The sequence below is a fragment of the Psammomys obesus genome, unplaced genomic scaffold (genome assembly GCF_907164565.1).
Source record: "Psammomys obesus unplaced genomic scaffold, mPsaObe1.curated_primary_1811, whole genome shotgun sequence".
Classification (NCBI taxonomy): domain Eukaryota; kingdom Metazoa; phylum Chordata; class Mammalia; order Rodentia; family Muridae; genus Psammomys; species Psammomys obesus.
Window position 1 is genome coordinate 2011467 of NW_026595981.1, and position 18600 is coordinate 2030066.

The following is an 18600-nucleotide window of genomic DNA, read 5'->3' on the forward strand; positions in this document are numbered from 1 at the left end:
GAGCAGGGAGATGGGGAGCCAGGCACGCCCAACCCTTACCTTCTGGGTCATCTCGGATCACCAGGAGCCCGTTCCTGCACACAACCTTCCCTGTGGTGGCATCTAGGAATATTAGTGACGGAATGTTGGAGATTCGGTATTTGTTCCAAAGTTTAAGCTATAAAAAGAAAAGTGTAATAAGGTGGTTAAACCCAAAACAAATTAATTGCAGAGTTCTTTCAAGTCCCTCAGGCCCAGGAAAAGATGAGTGGAAAAGCATTAGAGTGGAAAGACAAAACGAGAATTAATGGCTCAAAACAGAGCTGCCCCTGTGGACCTGTAGGGTGTGGGACCCTGAGTCTTGGGAAGGTTCATGTTACAGAGGTGGTTGCTAGAAGGACATTCAGCCTCATACCAGTCCCCAGGGAACAACCCAAAAAGTCACAATAAAGAACCAACCTCTTCAGAGAGCAACGGGACCTCAATCGGGTGACTTGGGAAGGGAGGGAAGCAACCCCGCCCGGCAGCAGGCAACACGCAGCAGCCAGTCACCAGCCTAGGAGGAGGGGACAGGCTTTCCACCGAGAGCAAGCAGTGAACTGTGCCCTCTCCACACTTGTCCAGGCCTGTGACTGGAATAGCATCTTTGCTATATATGTGTGCCGTTTGTCTTGCCGAACACAGGCACCAAGTCTGCCCAAACCCTTAGCCCTCAGTGCCACTCCAAACAGCCTCCAGGCTGCTGGCAGAGTTGACGCTGGCACTACAAGCCGTTAGAGACCCAGGGTCTAAGAAGAAGGAAGCCGAGAACCTGGGAACATCACAGCCCTGGATGCGAAGCCAGATTTTTGCAGGCTCTATTGCTTGCTCATGGCCACGGGGTGAACACCCTTTCGGTGGGCACAGAAATGGGTGTTCCGAAGTGTAACCACCAAGCCCTGGTACCAAAACCATCAAGGGAAATGCTGGGCTAGCTACATAGCTCCAAGCAGAAAGAAGCAAAAGATAGCTACATGAGGACTCTAAGACTCCCTCTCTGGAGCACCTGGAGTCCAGGCAGGGAGGCTTAGCCACTGGCCCAACAAGGCAGGGATATGTGGAAAGGCCTCAACAGGCCTCAGAAGGTGGCTTCACCCAGCGGGGGAAGGAGTGTGTGAATTCCAAACAGAGTGTCTGCCAAGAGAGTCAAGGCTTCTCAGCCCATAAAGACACATGGCTTGGTGAAGGGTCACTGGACTCTGTTTCACACTGGGTGGCCGCTCCTGATGGCTTCCCAGCACCACATTTCCAGTGGGCTCCCAAACAAGCCTTCTAACAAGAGTGGCTGTGAGCAGCTCATAGGGTCACTACTGGGTCATTCCACAGAAACCTGGTCCTGGGCACAGGTCAAGCATTCTTTTACTGTTATTGTTTGAGACAAGGTCTCACCATGTAGCTGAGGCTGACAACATTAGTTATGAAACTCAGGCTAGCCTAGAATTCTGAGTCCCCTGCACCAGTCCTAGCCTTTAATGAAACTTTTTTCCCCCTTCGAGATAGAGTTTCTCTGTGTAGACCTGACTGTCCTGGCAATCGCTCTATAGACCAGGCTGGTCTGGAACTCAAGACCTACCTGCCTCTGCCTTCTGAGTGCTGGTATTAAAGACAAGCACCCAGCACATTGATGAAACATTCTTTAGAGGTTTGACAACAAACAAGACCTTCAAGCCACTGGGATCAGTAACTTAACTTTCCTGTGCCAGAGGCCGTCCAGGTTACTTAACGGGTGTGTCCAAGGTGGGGGCAGGGGTGTGCACTGGAGAGATGGTTCAGCAGTTAAGAGTACTTGCTCCACAATCATGGGATCTTTGTTTCCAGGTGCGGGTCTACCAGCTTAGGGGAAACAGTGTGCTTCTGTGCTTATAAGGGAGACTGAAAAGTTGATCCTTTTATAGCCCAGCCCATCATGGTCTAATTTTATGACAATGATTTGTTTCGGAACTTATTCATCAGTGAGCTCTGTCTGTGGCCTGGCACATACTTTTCTCAGGCTGCAGATCAAGGTTACTCAGCTTGGAAACTGTGGAAGGTCCAGAAACAATCGTCTGACCTTTTCTTTCTTAATTTTTAAATTCTTACTTATTTTTATGTGTATGGCTATCTTTCTTGCATGTATGTCTGTAACCAAATATGTTCCTGATTCCTCTTGGAGACAGGAAGAGGGTGTCAAATTCCTGGGAACTGAAGTTCCAGAATGTTCGGTGCTGGGAATGAAACCCAGGCCCTCTGGGAGAGCGGCCAGTGCTCTTAACTGCCAAGGCATCTCTTTAACCACTCTTTTCTTTTTAAAACAATTGTGCAGCTATATCTCTGGACAAAATATATGTTATATCTGTTTCTATATTATATGTATTATATAATATATTGCAGTCTATATATTATCTATAAAATCTGTGTGAGAGCACCACTTGTGCAGATGCCCACAGAGGCCTGAAGAGGGCGCCAGAAGCCCCAGAGCTGCAGTACAGGGGGCTGTGGGTCTCCCGATGTGGGTGCTGGGAGTCACACCAGGGCCTCTGGAGGAGGACGCCCTCCTAACCACTGTACCATCTTTCCAGTGCCTGACCTCGTGATACCTGAGTCAGACCGTACGTGATGCCTGAACCAGAAAGCTGGCCTCAGGCTGACGCGCTCAGCATTGCCTGTGCTGAGAGCTCTATCTCACTGAATGTGAGTGAGAAAACCTTGTCCTTCAGGAATGACGCACTCTGCCTTACGGTCCACTAATGGTCTCCAGAGGCCTCTGAAACAGGCCTCTTAAACACCTGGGAGTCTCGGACCTTTCAGCCTTAGAAAAGTGTGGGAACATACAAACTCTGTGTGTGACATATCGGAGCTCAGAACCTGAGCTGGGACCTGAAGAACTACAGCACGCCTGTGGGTCCCAGATAAAGGCCCTTTGTCTTAAGAGTTCATAGTGTACCAATCTTGACTTTGACTCCCAGGGAGAGCTGAGACGCCAACCACCTGTCATTCAAATGTCAATGTCCAAAAGAAGGCTGAAACGCACGGTGCCAATGCAGTGAGAGCGGGTGGCAAACACCAGGGCCTGAGCCCTTCCCAGGCTGAAGAGTGCTTTCATCTTAGGGTGCTGGAAATAACCGGACAGCAGTGCTGAGCTCACCTTTTAGGAAGTACCCAGCAGCCGTGAGCACTGGTGCAGGCCTTTAGTCCCAGCACTCAGGAGGCAGCGGCAGGTGGATCTCTGTGAGTTTGAGTCCAGCCCTTGTCTACACAGAGTTCCAGGACAGCCAGGGCTACACAGAGAGACCCTGTCTCAAAATCCACCGGCCCCAAAAGTGAGCTCATATTCTTGTTGTTATAGTTGAGATTCGGGTGTGTGTGTGTGGGGGGGTGCTGAGGATTGAATTGAGGGCCTCATGTGTTCCAGGCCAAGCGCTCTGCCACCCAGAAACACCACCACATTTAATCCTCAGCATCTAAAAGCTTCATCTGGCAGAGAACATGTCAGCACGGAGAGAAAACAGGCCACCAAGTGGCTGGGCTGCCGTCTTGGCCCTGAGGCTCACCAGGCTTCCGTGGACAGGTCACACCGCACTCACAGAGCACTGTACCCACACTTCAGGGGCCACGAGCCCAAGAAAGTGTCACATGTGGAAACACTTTCATTTTAAAAGCCAGATCCACATGGGATGCTTCATTAATACTGAAATCCAATTTCTGCTCATTCCCCCTTGTCTTGTCAGCATCCTCTTCAAAGACTGTTTCCTCGTCAGCTTTGTTTTACAGTTAATCAATCAACTGCACAGTTAGCAGGCTGTAAATGAGAGGACTTATGGAATGGGGGTTTCCTTCTGCCATAAGCACCTAATGCAACACACTAGACATTTGTGGCCCTGTTTTATGTCATCTGTTTGCAGTTGCCTGTTTTATTAACTCTTCATCCCTACTTTCAGATTTTCTAATTATATGATTTACGTACACATACATATATGTATATATGTGTGTTTGTGTGTATATACACACATTTACATATATATAAGATTTTCTTTTTAAAACAGAGTGGTATTACGTTGCTCAGGTTAGCCTTGAAGTCCTGATCTCAGGCCACGCTCTTGCCTCATCCTCCCACATAGCTGGGTCTACAGGCGGGTGTCCTCATGCCCTGCTGGAAAGTTTTTCTGCTTTTGCCTCTGTGGGTTTTGCTAAGAGAATCCTGACACCACATCTGACTCTGGAAGGAATTCCTACTTGGTTTCCTGCCTCTGGCTCGAATGACTAAAAGCACGGAGACTCAGCACAGCCTGCTGCAGGCAGGCGTGGGAGGGTGGGGGCGCTGAGTCAGGCTCTTCCCATCCAGCTGCCTTTGAACCTGAAGACAGGACGGAGGGCAGGAGCTCATATTCCGCTGCATTCAGGAGAGTTTTGGAAACAGTCCATGGCAAAGTTAGCATTTTAATCTGTTAAGGTGGGGTCAAACTTGGGCCTTGGTGTGTCAGGCGCCACTAACCCTGAGCTACATCCCAGGTGCAACCCATGTATTTTTAAGAGGGTCACGAATCTATGGCCGCTGCTGCAGCTGGAGAGCACAAGGGACTTTCACATCCCCATCTGCCCTCTCTCCACTGACCATCCTGGCAGAGGCTACCCAAGGGTCATTCTGATGGCGCCTGCCACTCAGGACCTTTGCCTTCCAGTCTCCTAAAGGCCAAATACCTACAACAGCGTGTTACAGCAGACCGTAACACTAACTGTTAGAGCTAAGCGTGAAAATGCTAATAATTTATGCTAATTATTTATAAAAATGCTAATAATTTCTCAGCACTGTGGAGAGGGCTCGCTGGGGGACAGTGCTTGCTGCGTGGGCACCGATGGCCTTCGACGGGAGCCCCAGCATCCACGAGAAGTATAGGCAGGTATAGTTTCAGTAGGGAGGGTTCCACAGATAACCTAGTCTGTTTCTCACTGGCCAGCCTAGCCAAAAACCCAACAGGACACCTTACATCCTTCTCCGGCCTACTGAACTACCTAAACACACACACACACACACACACACACACACACACACACACACACACATGCAACCCCTCCCCTCCCACACATCTATATGCCACCTTGATCCTGACTCACCCACAAGTAAATATTGACGATTAGTTTGCCAAATTCAGGAGCAATGCAACAAGGGCGAGAAACAAAGAGGTGGCAACATTAGCTCAACTTGGCAGAAATCACAAGGGGTGACCAAACAGGCTATCCAGTCTCTAGAAAATTCCAATCCTGGGCCTGATGGCAGGGTCTGGTTCCAAGGTTGTGGTTGGAACTATCAGCCCAGGGATGCTGGCCAGTGAGGCATGAAACAATGCAGCAACCATCGCAAGGGACAGGCCCGGAACTGGTGAGCTGTAAAGATGCGAGCAGAGAGCACAGCTCATCTAAACCACTCCATTAGCCATTACCGCAGACGCTTCTGGGAAACGCAATTTGGTGATTTCTGAGAAAGCTCAGCTCCTGAGTGTGACCTCGGATCTGCTCGCAGGCTAAGGACTGGTCCTTGCACTTGACAAAGGGGCTTAGCTTTCATTTCTCAACAGCTGCTGCAAATCTGTGGGATGAAGCCAAAGCTGACACAGATGTAGGATTAATCAGCAAGCTCCGCGGTCAGGTCAGCTGGAGCCTTCTCGGGCAAACACCCCTGCCTTTCCATCTGACGCCAGCTACAGTCAAAACCAACTTTTCTGTGCCTGGCACTCAAAAACGGATCTTGGATGTGTCCCACTTTCCTGAACAAACACAACCCAAGACCATTATGGACAGCCAGAGGTAAAATTCCCCTCCTTGCCTCCAACATCAAGGTACTATAGGCCTTACAGGCTCTGGAGCCAGGCTGCTTGTGTCTGAGTCAGCTTCAGCCGCTCGGTGACCTCAGGCAAGACAGTTAATTTCTCCCTGAGCTTCTACATCTGTAAAATGGGGTAACGGAACCTACAGTCTCGGAACACGGTGAAGACTGATGAGTTGCCCTGAGTGCTGAGACTAAGGCCCGGCCCAGGCGAGTGGTTGTGTAGCCGATGAAGTCCCACGGTTGTCACGTCACCCCATCTTCTAACTACTCCTGGAGACTTTGTCCAGCTCCCAGGATTTGGACCCCATTTTTGGTTCCCATTGCTCCTCCAGCATGGCTCCCAGGATGCAATCTGGACTGCAGTTGAAATCTGAACAGCTTGGTAGAAATGGCGACCAAGGCCAGTGCTCAGTGTATAATGCAGTCAATAAAAACTGGGAGAACTGATGGCAAGAATGGACTGGAGGGAAGGGAGGAGGGATAAGAGGGAGAGAGGGAAGGAGAGACACCAGCGTTCCTGGTCAGCTAGACCAGGTGCCTAGCTAGGCAACCAAGTCAGGCTGCCCATGATCGAGTGTCCCCCAAATTCCTTGCAGGGAACATTCTAACTCACACATAAACAATTTGCTTCAAATGCCAGTGGGATCAGGGCTCTTCTCCCTTTATCTAATAATGCCTTTGTCCCTATATCGTTCCCTCTTCCCATCCCTCCTTTTACTGCAGCTGGCACAGAGAACAAAACAGCATACAAGACCAAGGAAAGATGCATGCAGATCGGTCCAGGCCCGTCAGATCCATCACCGGCTTATGAGAACTCAACAGCCTTCAACCATGCAACTATAACGGGGTCTTGGAGGAAGGAGGAGGATGTCAGGGTCTCAGCGGGTAATCCAGGCTGCCTGAGAACTCTCTACGTAGCCCAGGTTGTGTTTGAACTTGAGCTCTCCCAGCCCCAGTCTCTTGAGTATATATGAGACTATTTGGGGCTCTGACCACACAAGCACATGAACAACATCAAGCTGCTGGTGCCACCTGCCAGGGAAATAAGTAGAGGAGACAGGAAGAAGGACGGGCTTAATTAAGTGACACACAGCCAGGGTGACAACTCTACCCTCTGCCTGGGGGGTGAGCACTTAAGTCTCAAAGCCTCGATTTCCTCGCAAGACACTTTCTGTGACCAACCACTTGGCTGCCAGAAGAGAAAGAGAAAACTCGTATCTCCTCCATGTCTTCATCCGTCCTTGGCAGCCGGTCTCGCACACCTCGATGATGCACTGAAAGCTTTGTTTCCACATCCATACCTCACTCCAAGGCTGGCAAGGGCCACACCCCGGCTCAGCAGCCCCTGCCCCGTAACCCTGAGGGCAGGTAATGGGCTCTGGGGTTTGGTTTCTGTCTCTGCCACCTCGGGAAAATTACTTACCCTCCCCATGCTTCATTCTATTCTAACCCTCAGCTGGCCTTGTGGCCCCTACTGCCCAGGATGGAGAGCAGGCCAAACACAAGAAGTGCCTAGAAGTGTCTTCCGGCGCGCGGCCCGCTCGGGAGTGCATGCTAGAGCAGCGAGCCTGTGGTCCTCAACTGAAAAGCCCTGAGGAGGCCGCCCTGGGCTGTGTGCTTAGGCCACCCTCACAGCGCTGGCCCTGCCAGGCCTGGGACCCAGCATCACTCACTAAGTCCCTTCTTTCTGAGGGACTTCCTGCCAGAGGGTAGGCACTGGGATTCAGAGCAAGAAGCAGGGAGCTGATACACAGCAGCCACTCACTAACAGCCTGCCTTTAGAAAAAACGGGACATGGCCGTGGAAGTGGCGGCCTGATTAGAGCAAAAGGCATACATGCGTGAAACTGCAGCCCACCGAAGGAAACCCTGGCTTAATTACAGGCATGAAGATTCTTTCCAGGCCAGCTCTAAGGAGTCACTAAGATGGAGTCACTAGTCAGAGCCACAACCAGAGACAAGATCTGATGGGCACCACACGGCAGGAACCATTAGTTGAAAGTACAGAGGCAGATCTCTGTGTGGCTCAGACGCCTGTATCTGACAGTGACTGCAGAGACAAGGTCTTGCTATGTACCCTAGGCTGACCTTGAACTTGAGATCTTCCTGTCTCAGCTTCTATGTACTTCATGCTTCCCCAAGTACAATGACTCTAAGAGTAGGCTCCCATTCCTGGCAGATCAGACTTGGTATCTTTGGTGGGGAAGGCTAGTGAGATATTAGCAAGGACAGAGCATGACCTTGAGAAAGCGTATACCCCAGGGATGGAGGAGCTGGGCAGAGGAGCCAAGGAGAGCAGGCGCACACTGAGAGCCTGGCCTTCCTCAGCTCCCTCGAGACTCAGATGAAAAGCAGCTTAGCCACAAAGTCCACCAGGAAGCCCGTCTTTCCATCCACGAGGAGAAACTGCTGTGATTATAGTCTATTAATACAAAGGTCCCCTTTTAAACGTGCCAAAATTTGCTGGGCTATGGTGGCACATGTCTTCCTTCCATCCCAGCTCTGGGAGGCATAGGTAGGCAGATCTCTGTGAGTTTGAGGCCAGCCTGGTCTACACAGGTCAGCCAGGGCTACACAGAAAGACTCTTCTCAAACAAACAAATAAACAAACAAATTAATTAGAAAATGCTACAATTCAAAACCCCTCCGAATTCCTCTGGCTCAGGGCTGGCTTGGAACTCCAGCACCCTTTCAGGAGGGTCGCTTACCGAGCTGTTCGCTTTCCTGCCCGAATGACTTGAGGACCGGGGAGACGGGTACTGTTCTGAGACTACAAAGGGGCATATGGCTTCCAGGATCTTCCCTGCCAGCACCACAGATGCAGCCTAGGGGAAGTGGCCTGGCTTCCCCAGGCTGCAGTTCCCACAAGCTGACAAAGGAATTGCCTACAGCCCATCTGGTCCCAAAACCTCCAATGGGCAGAGTGCCTTGGCAGAGCCTGGTAATAACCGGCTGCAATAGCTGAAGAAGTGGCTTGAGTTTTTCTCTGACAGAGGGACAAATAGCCAGAGTGGGTCTGGAATCTGAGGGGCAGGCGTCTGAACCCCGAAGGCAGTCACGTCTAGTGGGGGACAGAGTGTCTGTGGCTTGTGTCATGGATCTGCTGATAGAGCTGGAAGAGTGTCCACATCTCCCCATACTCACACCAAGCAGTACCTTTTGCTTAAACACAGGGACCTCGGTCTGTAGCCTTCTCTGGGAGACACATCACCTGTTTTCAATCCACAGCGTTAGGGTCATAACCTGGAGAGAATTTTTTCATACCAGATCCTAACAGGACCCACAAGGTTAAGAGAGAGAGAGAGAGAGAGAGAGAGAGAGGAGAAAGAAGCCGGGGGCTGGGGGCAGTTCTCTGGTTCAAGGCCAGCCTCCTCTACAGAGCAAGTTCCAGGACAGCCAGGGCTACACAGAGAAACCCCGTCTCAAAAATTGAGGGGGTGGGAGTGGGAAGAAAGTCTAAGAATGACAACCACATTGAAGGAGGACTGTGCCTTGCAGATTTGGAGATCTGCCGGGTACATGCTTGTCCCGGTGACCTTACCTCCCGCTTGTCCCACTTAGGTGGAAGACGGTAGATAGAGCCAGTTCACCCCAAATGACCAAGCCCTGGTTGCTCCACAGTAGGTCTACAGCAGTCACAAGAACAGACAGAAGGGCTTTGCAAAAAAAAATAAAATAAAATAAAAAATAAAAAGGCCAGTGAGGTATCTCTGTTAGTTAGTTATTCTGTAAGATTTACTTGTATTTTATGTGAGTGGGTGTTTTCCTGAATGTATGTCTGAGAACAACATGTGTGCCTGGTGTAACAGGGGCCAGAAGTGGGCATCAGATTCACTAGAAGTGGAGTTAGGGATAGTTGTGAGCGTCCATGTGGATGCTGGGAATCAAACCGTGGTCCTCTAGAATGGCAGCCAGTGCTCTTAACTGCTGAGTCATCTCCACAGCCCCTCTATTGAAAAATAAATCATACCAAGAAACCTTTTCTTGAAAATAGACACCTATCTTGTCTCCTCTCAGAACAGGGTTAGCCCAGGGCAGGACAGCAGGCCCCAGACTCCTCGGCTCTCAGCAGGCTGGCAAGCTAGGGCCTCACGGCTACAGGCTGATTTCCTGTGACCCTTCAAAGGGCTCTGCGCGTTTCTCACACACTGCTGCCGGATCAGCTAAGCCACCTGATGAGAAAGAGATGCTGACTGGGCAAGCTGGACATGAGAGGTTTTCAGATGTGATCTGCCAAGTCGATGGCAAGAGGGAATTCCACCCTTCCAGACTGTGCCCACCGCCATTCAGAGCTGGCCACCAAAAGGCCATTTCAGTCAACGCTGACGGAACCAAACCCTATGCCGTTTTATATCTTCGCTGCCTTCTGTGGAAGGTACTTAAAAAACACCCGGGATGGTATCTTCAAGCCAACAGAGCTAGCTTCCTCTCCCACTTGACACCATAGACAAAGCATGGGAACCAACCAAGCCACTATTATATTTCACGCGTTCATCTTGGTTCCTACACAGCTACTCACGAAGTTGTAATCCAAAACAGAAATCAAGCAGATAGCCTCAGAAAGTTGTGCAGCTTCCAGCAGATCAGGAATTCGATTGCGTAACACCTCCTAAACCAAAGGCTATAAATTACAAGCCAGCGGGCCCAGCTTTTCCATGTCGGCTCTCTAAAACAAAAATAAGGAGCAGGAAGTGTGGTTTGTGTAAATGGAGGTGGTTTGTCCTTTCAGCGCCACCCATACCTGTCCCACCCATACCTGTCCCACCATGAGCCATCAGCACCCAGCACAGCACTCTTTCCAATTTCCTTCCTGATGGGGACAAAATTTGTGCCCTTTCCGCTCCCTGGCCACATACAGAGCTCTGTTTTCTTGGCAGAACTTTCTGAATGCCCAGTTATAAATCCCTTGTTGCCACTTTCCTGCTTCGGGAAGTCCCCACTGCTCTAGGGCCCAATGACAAGGAGAGGAAGCATTTACAATGATGTGAGAAATTCCCAGTGGGGGGGTGGGAGATGGAGATCAAAGATAATCCTGAGTGGTGGGTCTGCAAGGAGCCTGGCATGTGACCGCCCTCCATAAACGGAACCGGATTGGTCCAAGATGGTAACATCACCTCCCCAGGAAGCCAGCATGCTAGGCGCCTCCTCAGCTCTGAAAACAGCATCAGCCACTCTGCCATGGGCCAGCTGTGTCCAGAGTGAGAGGAATCGGATCTCCTCCCAAGAAGCTGTGATCGCCACGTCCCAAGATGCTTATATAGAAACAGACTGTGGCCTGGACTGCTCCCCTCCACCAGCCCTTGAAAGGATTCCACGGCACAATGAAATAAGGAACAGCAGGGAGAAAGAGAGGGAGGTAAATTGTTTGGAAACTAGAAGACAGGGTGGAAAAGATGAAATTCAAGACAGATGTGTGTGAGCCACAAACGTATGTCCTTGAATTGATGCATCCAAAGGATTCTCGTAGAATAGGAGGAAAGGGCGACGTGTGCGACACAGAAATAAACACAGGAGTAAGCATGGAATGTGGCGTCGCACTCCCTCTCCTTACAAAGAAACATCAATTCTCTCTTTCTGCTCAATAACGCCATCATAAAACAGTGTGAGAAGGATGCGTGATGAAACACTAGTAATGAAGCAGGGACTGTCTGAAGTCCCTGACACTCTCAAAGGATGTCAACCACCAACGACTTATTTCCAATTACCCGGTGGTGTTTTTAATCTCTAAAAGGCACTGATGCAAATAATAGCATTTGCCAAGTTCATGCCTAGCCATTAAGGGAAAAAAAACCAAGCAGGAAATTTAGATGGGCGTTTCCATCAAAACACAAACGTCGGAGACTCAGGCCGGAAAGCCATTTTTTACAACTCAGTTTTAGAGTGTGCATTACCTTCAAACTGCTAACTCAGAGCACTCAGCTGCTTCCAAATGCCTCACGGGAAGAAAGAAAACACAAGCAGCCAGCCAGTTCCTCTGGGTTAACGTCCCTCTGTTATATAAGGGACTGGCTCACCTGGATGGCCAAGTATCGAATTGCAGGTCGCAGTTAGGCACAAATTCTGGTCCGTGCCACCCACACACCTGTTGGTTTGTCATCAACAGGCACTTAATGAACAACTAAATTCAACTCTTTGTGCCAGATGGCATGGGGGCAGAGAAAGATGGGGCTTTCCGCCTTCAAGGGACAAGCAGAGCCTACCTAGTATGCAAGCCAGCTTCCCATTTGGTCACACTGTATGAGGTGCCTTCTGCCTCCACCCACACCTCCAGCAGCTGACAGCCCAGCAGCTTGCTTCTTTCCTGAGCTCCAACCCCAGGCCATAGGTGACCGCAGCAGGTACACATGGGGGCTGGAGAGATGGCTCCTCGGTTAAGAGTGCTTGCTGTCCTTGTGGAGGACCTGGATTCCGTTTCCAGCACCCACACTGCATTCCCAAATGTGTGCAACTCCAGTTCCAAGGGATACTACACCCTCTCTGACCGCCAGTGCTGCACATACATACATGCAGGCAAAGCACTCAAACACATAAAACTAAAAAAATCCCAGAAAAAAAAAAATCAGAGCTATTTCAGGGCAGACTACCTGAGGATACCACACTGACACTCTTCTTAGCCCTTGGGACAACCTTTCCTTTCAAGCTCTTGGCTCTAGTAGCCACAGACTTCATATCTTCATTTCCAGAGACAGCGATCATTTTCTAAGTGTAGCAGAGATGGGAACAAGGAAGATGCTGGGAAGAGGGATGCTGGCCAGAGACTCACCTCAAAGGCAGGCACAAGTATTTAGTCAGGCCTGGAATGAACAGAGAGGAACAGAGCAGGAGTGAGGGGTGGCATCAAGATCTTGGAGGCGAAGAGAACAGAGAGGATCAAAGGGCACAGAATGCAGCCCCAACAGGGTTGAAACCTGCTTCAGGGACCAGACCTCGTGTCTGTTCCCGCTGTGTCCCAGCTGCACTCCATTTCCTGGATACCCGTGGGGTTAACGACTCTTCTAAGAGCCTAACCCAATCTACTCCTGGCAGCTTGAGTGAATTTCTGCTCCTTGTAAACAACTTCTCAGGCAGACGTGTGGTATGTCTGTGTGGTGTGTCTGTGTAGGGAGAGGCCCTCCCCGGCTTAACCCGGCAGTGAAGGAAGACTGTGACACACTCAGTGCTCTCAGAGGCCTTTCTCCCTCACAGCGGCCCTTCCCCATTCACCGCAAACACATCCCAAGCTCACGGAGCCCTATGTACACTATGAGTTTTTTATTACCTTTTTTCTTTTCCGATACAGATTTAAAGCCCTCTCCATCTTAACTAATAACTTATCATATGCTTTGTCCACAGTTTTGCAATTTGAGGTTCAAAAGCAAAACTAGTATAATTTCTTTTCCCTTCAAAATTTCACAAATAAAAGATTCACTCATGTGGTGGGTCTTGGCAACTTTGGGATTTTTGTTTTTCTTTCCTTACTAACAAACTTTCACCCTTCCACTTAAAAGCAGCATCTTGAGGCTTCTCCTCGGAGAATTACTACCATTACACTACTGCCGCTCCTTGGGGCGGTTCCTAACTAAAGTAAGGGTTACGTGAACCTTCGACAATCTGTCTCCAACGAAGACTGTCAGGAAGAGGGGAGCGGGAGGGTAGCATATACAGTGTGGGCTAGCGGATGAGTCCGCACAAAACGCCATCCCTACAACTTCAGGACAGGGTGCACTTTAAAACCTACCAGCCGTTTCTTTTTAGAACTCTTCATGTCATGTTTCCAGATTGTGGGTAACTGAAACTTTTGGAAGGCAAAACTTCAGATGTGAGAGACCGCTAGATCATTCTTCTGTGTGCCTGGGGCACTATGGAAGACATTCTTCATCATACTGGGGGTGCAAGAGGACTTGCTGAAGATGACAGAACAAATCAGTCCCAGGACCGCTTCAGTCCATGCCAACCACCAGCCCTAGAAATGCAGTACTTTTAAAATGTACGATTTGCATGTCATATGTATGCAGATGTGAGGAAAATCAAGCCTGCCTCTTTGACTGTGGCTCCAAGCGGAGGTGGCTGTGAGCAACTCCCAACTTGCCAAGAAAAAACTACTCCTTTTCGTTCCCCAATTGTGGGTCCCCCGAAGCTGAGGAGCAGGGTGGGGGAAAGGCTGGGGCTTTCTCCACAGACAAGGTGAATAAATACTTAGGGAAAACAAAGCAGAACAGAGAGGAGACACAGGCCTATCATTCCAGCAACTCAAGGAGGCTGACACAGTAGGATAACCATGGGTTCTTGGCCAACCTGGGCTACACAGTAAACACCAGGCCAGCCAGGACTACCCAGCAAAACCTTTCCTCAACAAACAGTCAAATCAAGGCCTATCCTTTACAAAACATTCCCAAGGTGGTTTCTGCTCTGACAGGGCCTTGTACATATGCGAGGGCGCGCTGCCCCTTAGCTAAATCCCCAGCCCAATCTATTTCTGATGTGTGATGGCATGCAGGCCATCCAGCAGCAGGCACTGCACACAGGTCCCCGGCTTCTGTGTTAAACAAAGGCCATGGCCACTTGTGCCGGCACCCTTCTATAGGCTGCTTCTGGAAGGCACGGGTGACAGGTGCCACAGAACCCACATGGGCGGCATATAGTTTTGAAGACTGAGACAGAAGCAACTTTCTCCTCCATTCCTCTGGAATCAGACCTTGGATATTGCCATGAATCGGCTGCTTAACAAAATACTGGGGCCTTCTGAGCAGAAACCACACACAGATGAGTTCTCTGTGAGGAGCGCTGGATTTCTGGGACGAGCTGGCCGTGTTAAAGAGCACAGTAATCCTGTCAGCCTTCAGCAGAACCAAACTGCTAAATGTCAACACATCTCAGACTGGTCTCCAGACCACCCGGATTAGAGTCTTGTGTCCAAAAGCAGGAAGTTGGTGGAAAAGCCGGGCTCTGAGGTTCTGTTCCTGCTTGAACAACAGGGAGCCCCTGGGCTCCTGGCTCTCAAGCCGAGATGGCAATGCCAGTGGACAGGGAACAAGGTGAGGCAGGAACAGAGTGAGGTAGGCCCTGTGCAGGCCTCCATAGAAGAAGCGCTTAGAAAGCTGGGAGCAAGGTGGGAGGCAGTGATTGAAAACCGCCATTGCCACAGCAAAGCCAGGCAGTGGCGGCGCACACCTTTGATCCCAGTGCTGGGAAGGCAGAAGCAGGTGGGTCTCTGAGTTCGAGATCGGCCTGGTTTGCAAAGCCAGTTCCAGGATAGCCAGGGCTACACAGAGAAACCCTGTCTCAAAAAACAAAACACTACTACCATTACCACAGAAAGGAAGGAAGGAAGGAAGGAAGGAAGGAAGGAAGGAAGGAAGGAAGGAAGGAAGGAAGGAAGGAAGGAGAAAAGAAAAGAAAAAAAAAAGAAAAGAAAAGAAAGATAGAAAACAGTAAGCGGCCTGCAGAGTCCACTCAGTAGCTAAGAGGACCTGGGTTTGGGTCCAAGTTTGCACATGGTAGCTCAAAACCATCCCTAACGCCACTTGCAGAGGATCGGATCCCTTCTTCTGATCTCTGCAGGCACCAGGTACGCACCTGGTGTTCATACATATGTTCAGACAAAGCACTCTCTCACACACAAAATTAGCCAATTGAAGACTAAAACAAAACAAACAAAACTCAAAACAGCAAGGTCCTTTTGGCCCCACTCCATGAAGAGCAAGCTGGTGGACAAAAGGGTAACGCCACTGGGATTCGGTATCTTTTCACCTCCCCGCGTCACCCCCACCAGCCCCAGTCAGCTGAGGAAACCCGCATCGCTCACAGGCTTGCTGAGCCACTTACACCTGGCGCAAAGTCCAGCCGGCTCCCCCAGTGACCTGGCACAGCCACATACAGTCTGGTTTAATGTCAAAGTAAGACCAGGGGAGCTCACTCAGTTCGTGAGTTTGATCTGGCCCCTGTGGCCTGCAGAAGGCCCTGCAGTTGCCTTTCTGAACTAGGGAGAGACTGCTGGATTTTCCAGGGGTTCAATGATGAAGCAGCCTCTCGAGACTTTCTGGTGATAGAAGCAGACACTTGGAAGTGCAGAGTGGAAAAAGCAAAGCACGCTGTAGTCCAATCCAAGCAGGGGTGCCAATCCCAGTAACAGCCCCCCCTCCCCACCTTAAACTCTTGAGGCCCGGTGCCAGCTGAGGCCTCGGTGAAGGGGAGGAGAATCTGGTGGGCTGGCCAGGGAGTGAAGCCGGCAGGCTCGGCCTGGGGCACCCCAACACCACCTCCCTGCAAGACCCATCAGGGTGCCTCGGCCATTGTCAGGCCACCATAAAGGGACCCTACAAACCCACCCCTGACAGGAGGCAGGTTAGCATCCCTTCTGTCCACAGCTGTATCTTATTTCCTAACACTTCCTTGTTTGTTCTCTCCACCCCCAGAAAAACCCAGGAGGGAATGCGCAGAGCAACTTCTATTTGAAGTCAAAATGTTCGAGGGGCAAAATCCCACTCTGCTCAGTGGGCACCCAGAGCGTAGAGTAGATATCTAAGTTGTAAGTGTGTGGAACAGAAAGTGGGACTGGGGGTGGGTGGCAAAGGGAGGGAAGGCAGCCCTGGCCTGAGTGGGGTGAGTGGCCCCTCAATAGTCGAGGCTACCCCAATCCTATGTCCTGTCCACACCTCCCCAAGGCATGGCGTTATCTCTTGCACAAATGGAGCAGGAAAGGGTTTCACTAATATTGTTTGATACAGTATTTCCCTAGGGGTAGCTGCATCAGAATCCCCAGAAATGGGGTGCACAGATTTCTAAGTTCCACTGAAGCTTATTTTTGGACCAGGGTAAGCTTAGAAATCGTAAAATTGGAGTGAGGTCCCAAGTGAATCTCAGATGCACTAGGTTTGCGCTGCACAGGCTTCAGCGCATGGCCTCTTTAATGGTGCTTGGCTTCCTGCCCCTGGAAAGTTTCTACCCATCCTGAGGAGCTGAGATGAGAAACCCCTCCCTTGGAGGAGCCCTCGCCACCTGCCTGCGGCCTGGTTCTCTAGTGTATAGCCATTCTACTGCCTACCACATCAGTGTGACTCTGTGGAGCAATGTCTTCCTTGCTGGGCTATAGAACCCTGTAGAGATCCTTTCCACACCCACGTATCGTCCAGCCCAGGGCCACTGAGACAACAAAAATACCTGCTCACAAGACAAATGAGGCCATTTTTACTCGGCTTTCCTACCTCGCTACCTTCCCTTCTTTCTCCTCTGACGTGCTGAAGAGCTCAGGCCTCACACATCTAGCAGGTACACCGAGTCATTCTCCTGGTCCCTTTTATTTTTGAGACAGGGTCTCATTTGTAGCCCTGGAATTTGCTGGCCTTGAAGTCACAGAGTTTTACCTGCCTCTGCCTCCCGAGTGCTGGGGCTAAAGGCGCTCACCACCAAGCCCAGTGAAATTTCTATTTCATATTTTAATCTAAGCTTTTCTTTTTACATTTTAAACAAAGATCTATTAATTTTACACGCATGGATGCTTTGTGCGCATGTATTTATGTGCACCATGCGCATGCCCAGTGCCAGAGGAGGTCAGGAGATGGCACCAGATCCCCTGGAATTGTAGCCACAAACGGTTGTGTGCTATTGTGTGGGTGCTAGGAACTGAACCCAGTCCTCTGCAAAAACTGCAATGCTCTAAGCCACCTCTCCAGCCCATTAAACTTTAATTTTGAGACAGAATCTTGCTAAGTGGCCCAGACTGACCCCGAACTTGTGATCCTCCTGTTTTTGTAGCTCAGAGGATAGCAATGAGCCACCATGCCCACTCATGCCTCGCCATTCTCAGGAAGGCTGTTCGTGACAGCAGGTCCCCGGGAGAAGGGATCTGCTGCAGAGCCAGTTTTGCGGAGGAAGTTCTGAGTCCCACGAACTTTCATGTCACCCGAACAGGGTCTCCAGTGTTTAAGGTGTTTTGTATGCTGAAAGAACAAGAGAGACACCCCCTGCCTCTCAGGGGCTTCAGCACTGGTGCAGAGTATGCGTGGTTCAAGCTTAGTGTCTGCAGTGACCTGGGAACTCACTATCTGAGAGGAAAGTGAACCTTCTCTATCTATCCTAAGACAGCTTCTCCAAGGCGAGTGAAAACTTGTCTATTACCTCAGGATTGAAACATGGATAGAATTTCCCCCAGATCCCATAAGCTTTGTTGAATTAGTGTCTGTCTGTCTGTTTCTTTCTCTGTGAAAATATGCCCTAGAAGGAAGCAATCCTCTCATTCTTCAACAAGTACGGGCCTGGTCCTGTCTGATCCACCATGAGTTCTGGCAGCCAAAATGCCCACAAATGTTTAGCTCTGCCATGGGATATGTAGAATAAATTAAGTTTAGGGGGAAAATCATAAAACAAGCCTCTGCGCCTACAGACTGTGTACCTTGGCAGGGAGATGTGTGTGTTACAACAGACCTAGCCAGCGAGCCAGAGCGCTCAATCAAAACCAGAGAAAATGATTCCTGTCATAGAGGCAGACAGCTCTAAGGCTGCGTCTCGGGAGATGCAAGCATGGAAGCCAGCCTCACCTTACATCTGCCAAAGTTTTTCATGATGGCTGAGGAATGGAAAGACCTCGGACCCTGATCAGGAATAGATGGAAAGCCCAAGGTCCCAGCTTTGTGGGCACAAGGCCAGCACGAGGTGCTTGAGGGAAGCTTGGGACTCTGGCTGGCTTTATCTTCTGAAGAATCCGAGTCACTGTACAACAGGGTCTCTGACGGGATCCTGCCAGCTCCATTTAGCTTTCTAAGTACTTGGCTTTCTCTGGCAATTCCCAGTTCCAGGACTGAG

At 50.2% G+C, this 18600-nt stretch overlaps 1 protein-coding gene across 1 annotated transcript in view; it reads right to left on the reverse strand.

Annotated features, from left to right (window-relative positions):
* Window positions 1-18600, reverse strand: part of Nxn (nucleoredoxin) — a 135918-nt gene that overhangs the window by 18342 nt on the left and 98976 nt on the right. The window contains exon 2 of the mRNA XM_055620580.1: window positions 40-157. Coding sequence (XP_055476555.1) covers window positions 40-157 — 118 coding nt within the window. The remainder of the gene's footprint in view (window positions 1-39; window positions 158-18600) is intronic.